General features: G+C 43.5%; 2 protein-coding genes across 5 annotated transcripts in view; one reads left to right on the forward strand and one right to left on the reverse strand.

Annotated features, from left to right (window-relative positions):
- Window positions 1–949: 949 nt before the first annotated feature.
- Window positions 950–5,879, reverse strand: LOC128470004 (F-box only protein 6-like). Of its 2 annotated transcripts, none has more exons than XM_053451828.1 (6): window positions 5,779–5,879; window positions 3,069–3,328; window positions 2,510–2,636; window positions 1,734–1,829; window positions 1,348–1,483; window positions 950–1,123 (listed from the first exon to the last, which is right to left on the reverse strand). In XM_053451828.1, exons 2-6 carry the CDS (start codon window positions 3,325–3,327, stop codon window positions 974–976), a joined length of 768 nt encoding a protein of 255 aa, XP_053307803.1. In that variant the 5' UTR covers window position 3,328; window positions 5,779–5,879; the 3' UTR covers window positions 950–973. The 2 variants fall into 2 exon arrangements, with proteins under 2 accessions (XP_053307803.1, XP_053307802.1); XM_053451827.1 differs by lacking the exon at window positions 5,779–5,879 and adding an exon at window positions 3,401–3,449.
- The window catches only part of FBXO2 (F-box protein 2), a 5,151-nt gene continuing 369 nt past the window's right edge, over window positions 5,305–10,086 (forward strand). The window contains exons 1-6 of one of the 3 annotated variants that reach the window (XM_053451829.1): window positions 5,305–5,452; window positions 8,102–8,373; window positions 8,790–8,916; window positions 9,331–9,426; window positions 9,682–9,817; window positions 10,010–10,086. The exon at window positions 10,010–10,086 is cut by the window's right edge and continues 369 nt beyond it. In XM_053451829.1, coding sequence (XP_053307804.1) covers window positions 8,124–8,373; window positions 8,790–8,916; window positions 9,331–9,426; window positions 9,682–9,817; window positions 10,010–10,086 — 686 coding nt within the window. In that variant the 5' untranslated portion in view covers window positions 5,305–5,452; window positions 8,102–8,123. Of the gene's footprint in view, window positions 5,453–6,141; window positions 6,284–6,946; window positions 7,041–8,101; window positions 8,374–8,789; window positions 8,917–9,330; window positions 9,427–9,681; window positions 9,818–10,009 lie in introns of those variants that run through there. The other 2 variants (XM_053451831.1, XM_053451830.1) reach the window with 2 other exon arrangements.

The raw sequence follows: 10,086 nt of genomic DNA on the forward strand, positions 1-10,086 counted from the left end.
GAGGGCATTATATCAGTTATATTTTTAAGGTGATTTTTTAACGAAACCCTCCCTCGCATGGAGATTATCGAGAGACTCAGAAGCCCTACTAACAGACATTGTATTTTATTGTGACATCTTTATCATTATTTAATGTGTATATATATATATGTATCTTCCTGTCGTATAATTATCATTAAACACCATAACCGTTTGTTGTTTTTTCAAGTTTAAGATGCAGAAGAATATTTTCTTTTAATATTCTTTCTCATGTTAAAGGAAACAAACGGTTTAGGAAAAAGTTCCATTTCTCAAGCAGTTCTGGGACTTGAACCTCATGACCCACGTGTCCCATTATTATCACGTGAGCCTGTAACGCATATACAGTGACATTGCTCTAGAGAGCTCTAAGTTCTATGGAACCAGAAACACATATTTATTAAGGACATTTTACTCTAACCGGTTCGCTTATATAACTTTGTCATATAGAGGATTATACTGACCTTTTAACAAAGCACCAGACAGCCTACAAAAAATTGTTTGGCGTAGAAAATGCACGTAGAGAACAGACTGGGCAAATGACACAGCTATACATGTTATTTTTTATTTTATAGATTATATGCTACCCATGAAACCTCGTCTTTGTTTCCATAATCTGTTCGATTAAATATGAGCTGCATTTGCATGATACAATCAACCAGCGGTTTGCACGGAGGCTTCATCAGCGAAAGCTGAGACACTTGCTAGGGTAGCAGATCGCTGAGAAGCCGCGTCTTTCGTAACAAGGAGCCAGAGTTTCCCCTAAAGCATTAGCTAACAGGGTACTGAGAAATGACTATTACGGCAACGAGCCAAAGCACCCACAGAGGAAGCAAAGCAACACAAGGAAAGCTTCTTTAGAATGACAGATAGGAAACTTTAAACCCTCCCTTTGCTTCTTTTTTTTTTTTTTTTTAAATTCTTTCATCAATTTGTTGATTTGAAAGGCATCGTCTCAGGCGCAGAGATCCTCCGGTTCTATAGCGATGCTGCTGTTGGTCAGTCTGACTCCGTACCATCCAGCCCAAAACTGCGTGTCTTTACCACCGTGTTGAAAATAAATATACCTGACACCTGGCCCGTAGTTCCGGAAGGTGTACGTCATCTGAAGGTAAAGAAACGTTTCACAAATTAGTGCTGGATAAAATCACAAAGCAGCCTCTCGTGTCCTAAAAACTAATTATTATTATTATGTATTTCTGAAATGCATAAACTGCAAGCTTAATCGGCCAGGTTTCTATCCGTGTTACCAGCTCCGCTTATGCTACATTGTACTGCGCTACGGAATATGGTTTTTATTGATCTATGATAAAGATCAGGGTTTTGCACCTTTTGCCAGTTTGCGTCGCTCCACTGGTCCATGATGACCGGATCCGGATTGAACTCCTTCAGCGTTCTCTTCCGTTTTGAAAGAAGCCGGACGCATACTTGATACATCGAGCCGCAGTCCCTTCTCGGGGCGAACCTACAAAGATGTGATAACCCCTCAATACAACAATCAGTGAAATACAAAGAACGGTAGTCTCCGGTGTACCTCTCAGATGATACATGGGGTAGGATTGATTGGGGAAGCATCTTATGCTTTATGGTTGTTGGATACAGTTACAGTAACGCACCTAGCAGCGGTTGGGATGGATTTGCCTGTAATTCATCCCATAAATATTACAATACCACCCCGTTTAGAATTTGCTGAGTAATAATATCGGTGTCCTCACCAGTCCTCGATTAAAATATCTGGCTGGATCTCGTCCATAAAGTTGGGGTGATATCCCATTTTCTTCAGATCAATCAGCTGGGATTTTAAACAGATCCTTAAAAAGAAAACAGCGCTTTTAAATTGGGATCTACTCGAGATCATTAGTGCTGTTATAATAAAAATACAAAAATGACTAGATTTGGGATACATTTACTTTACATGCGGAAAAGAGAAATTTGGAACAATTGAAAATGAATGCGTGTAACCCATTATATCCCTTGGAAATTACATGCTGCTTTCCTGCAAAACAATCTCTTATCTTGTACCAAAAATGAATCATCAAAATAATAATTTTTATTTATTTACACGAAAAATTTGTCTATCAGCTGCTGGGGATAAATCCATAGTGGAAAACCTAGCTTAATTATGATAATATTTTTTTATATAGCGTCATCATATTCCGTAGCGCTAATCCTTATCTGGAGCTACACATATTTTATCATATTTTATTTTCATATATTTTCATTTAAAAAAAAAAAAAAATCTTTAAAACCCATTATTATTATTTATAGTTTTATATAGCACCATCATGTTCCGTAGCGCTGTACAATGGGTAGACAGGACATAACATAACAAATAGTACATAACATAACGTTTTGACTTACAGAAACAGGTGAGGAACGGAACAATTTTTGGAACTGAACGAGCACAAATCATTAAAGTATCAGATAAAAGCATTGATAATAAGTTATATATTCCTAGTTATTATAACGCTTATAGATTAGTTCTTCTTACCCATAAGAAGTGACAAAGTACTTTTTAACCGATTCATCCGGGAATTCCTGCCCATGTGCTCCAGGTACAGCTTCGATCTGCCAACGATCTCCCTTATTCTCCTCAATCTTCCAGAACTTGAAACCTTCTGAGATGAGAAGAGGAGAGGAGAGGAGAATATCGTCAGGTTAGAGCGCTCCGCCAAATACACGATGCGATTTAAATGAAAATAACAGAAAATTAAACATGGAAAATGAATTATTCTGCACAATCGAAGAGTTTAAAGGGTTAAAAGGCAAATGTTAAACTTTCATATCTTATAATAATATAAAGGACTCAATGGGACATATTTATATAGTTTAACCTAAAGGCTTTTTGGGGAAAAGAACTCAATCTGGAGCAATCGTGATTAAAAAAAAAAAAGCCAATGGAACATAAATGAATAACTATGTTGCAAGTTAAGGAAAATAAATATTAAACGGAACAAACAGAATCTTGGCTCTTAATGCAATTCAATGAAAATTCTAGCGACGTAACGTAGTTGGTGTTCATCCCTTTAATCTTTAATTCCGAGTCCTACCTGAAGCACAAGCGTTTCTTAGTAAATTCCGTTTCATGCTGCAAATATAGCAATAAACCTTCCAGTCGCTGGGGTTCTGCTTGTAGCCTTTGGGGATGAACCCCATTCGCTGACACTTGGTTTTCCATAGGGTCGGTGAGTCAATGACTTCCTTCCAGGTGGAACAGACAATTCTGCAGTGAGATATGAGGTCATGGATGGGCACCAGGGTCAGGATCTCCAGGAGAACATCTTCTGGGAGGTCCTGAATTGTTGCCATCCTGCATGTTAAACAAACACTTTTATAAAAGGCTACATATACATATATGCGTGTGTTCTCTTTCTGACCCTACCGTGACATTGGGAGGTCCTCTCCCCCGTAATCATCCCCAGAGTCCCTTATTCACTAAATCACACCTCTCTTTTACGTACTGTAGTTAAGGTATAGATCAAATAAACAACACATGAAACGGCACTTGCATGTATAGATCAACTGAATAAGACATACAAACCCTTTATTTGCAGGTATACATAAGTAAAGGATGGAAACATAGCATAGCATGTATAGATCGACGCATTGAACGCAGCGCTGAAGGTATAGATCAAATAAAAAGAACCAGACTTACAAATCCTGTATACAATAATAATGTATGGAAACATAGCATTGCAGGTATAAATCAAATGGAAGTCACATGTAAACTCAGCACTGATGGTATAGATCAAATAAACAACACATGGAAACAACACTGCAAGCATTGATCAACTGATCTTACTACCTCCCCTTTCTTACTATCTGCCCCCTGGAACGCTGGCACCGCAACTGAACTAGAGGTCTTGCGGAGGAGAGTGAGGGGAGCCGAGCGGTTGCTGAATTGCTGAAAACGTATTCATGAGCGGTGTTTCAATTGGGGGGGGCACAGCATGATCTAGGGGGCCCCCTCTCCCCCCCTTTATTCCATGAAAGTGATTATTCACTAAACTATGCTTTACGCAGGGTTGCCCCTTCTGTCGCTAGAAAGTCATAGGGATGTCCCTTTATAATTCAGTAGTTGATGAGCTGAACCTCAATTAACCTTCAGACCCCAAAAGAGACCGTGGTTGCTCCAAAACCGCAACGGTATTTCTTAACAATCCAATCTTTTAACTCCATTTATAATATTTTTCCTCTATCCATTCCTGCTGCGGCTTCCAGCTCGTGTTTAATGGCTACAGACAGAGCGAATTCCTCATCTTTCCTGCTCTTACTGTGGGGGAAGTTGGACCCCTAAGTTATGTACCCTGCGCGGTCCCAGCCGGCGCTTCGTTCAGTCGATGCTTTCAGGTTCTGGTTTTCGGCGCAGAATGAATTGCAAGCCCTGGGGGCCGATTCCTCCAGACAAGAAACGCAGACTCGCTTTTTGTCTTTAGTCGGGGGTCCAGACCAATCTTCACGGCACGCCGGCTATGATAAATAAGAAACAAAAAAGAAGAGTCTTAACAAAAATATATTAAACTCCTATCAAGCTCAGGCAGCCACTTTATGAGTGTCCATGTACTAATCCCATATAATTGATTGCCAGTCTGAACACGTCTACTTGGCTTGTGAAAAAGGGCTTTTAGAGCCCTGGCAACGATTTCAAATATTTCCCGGAAACAATTGGAATATAATTGGAACTGTATTAACCTCTACCACTTCTGCTGGGAGGCTGTTTATCTACTTATCTACCACCCTCTCAGTAAAATAAGACTTCCTTGCACTGAGCCTCCGATTCCCTACTTTTAGATTAAGACTTTCTGTTCCAACATTTCTCCTCTTCTGAAACAACCCAGGATTGTGTTAATATCGAATAATAATAATAATAAAAATATAATAAATAATAATAATAATAATAATAATAATTTCCCCGGATTCTCATTATATTCACAGAGCTTACTGAGCAGGCTGCGTCCTCCACAGCAGAGCGTCGCTCTTCAAATAACCCATTGCACAACCTTAAGACTTTGAGCGGGGTATTTCCGTTCCTCTTTATCTGTCGAATCTCCGCGTTCTTCCCCAAATCATTACTCATCTTGTCTTGTTCGGAATTTTTGCTGTTGTCGACACAAGTTGTCAAAAAGTATCTGTGTTGTTTTTACGTGATTAACCCCTCAGATGAAAGAATAAAACGACAGATCTGCCAAAGGTCTTAATAGAAAGTGCAGCTGATATTCTTTGTAAGTGGAACAGCAGCTTTAACTCACCCCACCACTGACAAAAGAAAATAGATTCCCAGCTGCCCCACTCCCACCCCATGAGGGGGTATGAACTTCGCAAGCATGATCCTGGGAGTAACCCGGAGCATACGGGCGTCACAGACAGGAAAAAGGAAACATTACTGAGAGGATGGAAGATAAAGGGAGCAGTCTCCCAGCAGAAGTGGTAGAGGGTAATACAGTGAGGGGATTAAACATGCGTGGGATAGACATACGGCTCCTGAATCTAAGACGAGACCAATGACTGATTAAGGTTTGAGTCTTTACATCAGGAGAAACGGGCGACTAGACGGGGGCCGGATGGGGCCGGCAGGTTCTAGATTTCTATGATGAAAGTTCCTCATTTAAATGCCCTGAACTAAGCACCCCCAGTTAAAGCAGCCATCTCAACACTCGAATGATTGCTGCTCTCGCCTGGGCACGAGACGGCAGCCTCTCCCTCTAAGAGGGGTTAAATCCAATATTTTTTAACCCCAAGCTGCCCACATGGGGCTGTTACCTGCGCGTCTGTGTATCAGGAGTCAGGGCACTCGCTTGCCGGAAGATCAGCTGCTAGTGACATCATCAATGTTTGTCAGCGCTGTCCCTTTAAGATGAGGTCACCGCTTGGTAATTAATCCCCCCCCATGTGTTGGCTTAACCCTCGGCTGCCTGGCGGCTCGCTCAGCTCACATGCGGGGTGTTAGGAGCGGGTAACGCAGCCGCCCCCCGCCTCTGCCGAGTATTACGGAGGGGATTGTTAGCAGGGAGCTTCCCGAAGCTCGGCCGGGGCAACTCGTCTGTTCCCATTTACAGCAATTACTGAACAATCTGCCTCCGGGGTATTTCTTGGAGGGCATTTACTGTACTCGTCAAATGTCATCATTGCTGTCTTCAGTCTGCGCTGCGCATGCTTATGCCCCCCATTCGCTCACTGATACCCCGTGCGTTATGGTCTGTCACACGGGGGTCTACAGCTGGACTGCAGGAAAACATACCGATGGGTCATAATCTAACACTAGAGGGTCAGAGGCTTAGATGGAATGAAAGGAAGTTTTACTTTACTGAGAGTAGGGTGGATAAGTGGAACAGCCTCCCAGCAGAGGTGGTAGAGGGTAATACAGTGCGGGTATTAAACATGCATGGAATTGGCATATGGCTTCTGAAGACGAGACCAACGACTGGTTACGGTTTGAGTCTTTACAGCAGGAGAAACAGGCGACTAGACGGGGGCCGCTGGGGGCCGATCTGCCGGCAGGTTCAGTTTCTAAGGTCCTGCACCAATCCCGTCGTCTAGCTCTCTGTTCCACGCAACGACCTGATCGGGTCTAAAAGGCGTCATTCTGGTCACCAGCAGTAAAGGGGTCCCCGGTACGGCGTCTTGTGGCGAGACCCCCGCAAAGCTTTATCCTAGAGCTCAGCCGGCGTCCGGATAGTCGATGCTTGCAGTCTTTGTGTTTTGTAACCTTTGGATAAAAATGGTGTCCTCTGTGTATATTTTTGGGGTGTCTGCATGTATTTCTTCTACACGCACCCGGTGGAAGCTGCAGCGTCAGCAGTGACCTCAGAGTTAAGTGGTGGGATGCAGCAGCCAGCCTCGCCCATGCAGATGCACAGACTGCAGCGTGATGTAAGGAGGAGGCTGGCGATCCGGACTCCCCGACAGCTGCCACACCGACAGCTTTATAGCCCGCCGTCCGGTTATAGCGAGAGGGTCCTGCGCTGCTGCATCACGGCTCGGCTTACCGGTCCCGGCGAGGATCCGATCCAAACCGTTCACAGGTGAAGCTTCAGCCCTGCAAACATACCGGTGAGCAGTGCGAGCGCCTTAATGCTTTGGGTCAATTATTTATTATCTTTAGAATTCTGTTTTTTTTATTTTCTTTCTTTTTCTTAGCATTCGATGGCTTTCCAGTTGCACTGGATTCCGACTCCCACAAAGCTCAGCCAATGTTGTTACTCATTGTCCAGAGAAGCTGAGCTTTCCTACCTTTGCTTTTGCTTTAATGTCATAATAATCTTATTCTACAGACCCCGGACAAATCAGCAGATCATTCGGCCCCCGTCCAAGGTCGCCTTGGACTCAAACCTTAAACAGCCGTTGGTCTCGTCTTAGATTCAGGAGCTGTATGTCTATCCCATGCATGTTTAATACCCTCACTGTATCACCGTCTACCACCTCTGCTGGGAGGCTGCTCCACCTATCCACCACCACCCTCGCAATCACGCAATCAGTATTTCCTTCCTATATCTAATCACAGAGACCGAGGGTTAGGTTTCAGTTTAGTTTTCTAAGCCCTGCTAAGTAAGGAAAACCCTGCCCGATCTTCTGGAGAACGGATGCCGTTGCTGCAGATCGGTGTTTAGTTAACGCGCCCCGCGCATGGCAAAGAAAATTCATTCCAAGGACCTTCTGGGCGCAAATATTTTTTACAAAAATGATATTATTTTTAATATTATTTTATTATTATTATTATTATTATTATTTTATTATATTAATTTATACATTTATTTATATTTTTTATATAGAATATAACAAATAATATATTAATATAACTATTATATTTTATATTATTTTTTTGGGCCACTTGTGGCTGCTTGAAGTAACCAATCAGTGGCAGGAACCGAATCCAATAGAAATCAATCAAACATAGAGAAGCCCCCCACATGCTGTTATAAGGGGGGAAACACAATTTAAAAGAGACCGCACAACTGTCACTGAGAACGCTGCCTGCGCATGTTTATAGAACGCCAGGGCTTTATTATCCCTGTTAACGGGAGAGATGAGCAAACGTTACGATGGCCCTTGGCTAATGTTTGTTTTTCCTTTGTGATCCTGCAAGGGTTAATATTTAATTGCATTTCATGGAGTCCTTCCCCGACCCTGTCCTGACCCAAATCCTGGCCGGATTGCCCGCCGAAGAGCTGGTCCTGGTGTGCCGCTTGGTGTGCCACCAGTGGAAGAACATCGTGGACGGCGCCGAGATTTGGCGGATTAAATGCCGGAGGGACGGCTTGGCGGAGACGGCGAGAGACGCAGAACGGGGCGGCTGGAAAACCTCGTACTTCCTACACCGGAGGAAGAAAAACCTCATCAGGAACCACCGGGCCGAAGGTAACGCGGAGAACATCGCCGGGCCGCACGGAACGTTACGCAATATCGGTGCAAAGTTTGAAGAGCGGTCTTATCACCGTAGCAACCAACAGAAGGGACCAATCAGGAGAATGTGATGGTGACAACCATTTGTCCCACTGTAAAGACTCAAAAATCATTGTTGGTCTCGTCTTAGATTCAGGAGCCGTATGTCTATCCCATGCATGTTTAATCCCCTCGCTGTATTACCCTCTACCACTTCTGCTGGGAGGCTGTTCCGCTTATCTACCACCCTGTCAGTAAAGTAAAACGTCCTTACTTTACGTCTCTGACGCTCCAGTTTTAGTCTAGTAGATAAGTGTTCAAACATTGCACCAGAATCACATTTGTATTAAAATAGTAGAACTTTTAAATTAATCGATTTGATTTTTTTCCAGAGGATTTGGACTCCTGGGAGGTCGTGGCGAATGGAGGAGACGGATGGAACGTGGAGGAGCTTCCCGGAGATAACGGACGAGACTTTCCTATCGAAGGAATCCGTAAATACTTTGCGACATCATTCGAGTACGTCCGCCGCGCACAGAACGCGGTGCCATAAAAACCACGCGATAGAGAAAGCAGCGGGATATTCGCGGCACGAGCGCTTTACCAATGGCTACAAATCATCTTTTATAACAATATATTTTAAATGTATCCAACAACAGAGCAAATAATGTTACATTGTTATTTATCTAATTAATGCTAAGAATCATAGAAACAGAACCTGCCAGCAGATCGGCCCCATTCGGCCCCCGTCTAGTCGCCCGTTTCTCCTGCTTTAGAGACTCAAACCTTAATCAGTCGTCGGTCTCGTCTTAGATTCAGGAGCCGTATGTCTATCCCGCGCATGTTTAATACCCTCACTGTATTACCCTCTACCACCTCTGCTGGGAGGCTGTTCCACTTGTCTGCAACCCTCTCATCACAATGTGATTTTAGGTGGTGCAGTAAAGCGCAGGTGATCGATCTTCTTAATGAAGGTTACTGGGAGGAACTGCTGGACACGGAGCAGCCGAACATCGTGATTAACGACTGGTAGGTGTAAAAAGGTCGAGAATGAATCAATATTATCGGTCACCGAAAATCCAGCCTCTGTGAACTCAAAGGGTTAAAAAAATGAATACATTTGACATCTATATATCACACTCATGCTAACGCACCACGCTTACACATACACTCTCTCTAACATACATGTAGATATTAAGCATACGTTCTCAATGATCCCCGAAGCCGCCGCTCGTTAATGTCTCATGACGCCTGTTTCATTGCCTCCGCCTGGTGGGGTTTTAGGTACGCGGCCCGCACGGACGCGGGGTGTCTTTATGAACTCTGTGCCCAGCTTCTCTCCGACGACCACCAAGTGATCACAGAATACAAGAGCGAGATGATCGCCATTCCTCAATCTGATGACGGAGAATGGACACAGGTGAGAAAAACACTACAGGATTCCATCCGGAAGCTTCTGGAACCAGGCCCCCCAGATAATCTTTTTGAGGTTTCGCCAATAAATGGAATACTTTAAAAGTCTTCTTTAACTCACAGTTTTAGGTAATTTAATAAAATTATATTCCCAACCGGATTTTCTTGGATTAATCCTCTTTTTTCCCCCACGTTCTAGATCAGCCACACGTTCTCCGGATATGGGCCTGGGGTCCGTTACATCCGGTTCCAGCACGGAGGACAGGACTCTGTTTT

The sequence above is a fragment of the Spea bombifrons genome, chromosome 12, assembly GCF_027358695.1.
Source record: "Spea bombifrons isolate aSpeBom1 chromosome 12, aSpeBom1.2.pri, whole genome shotgun sequence".
Classification (NCBI taxonomy): Eukaryota; Metazoa; Chordata; class Amphibia; order Anura; family Pelobatidae; genus Spea; species Spea bombifrons.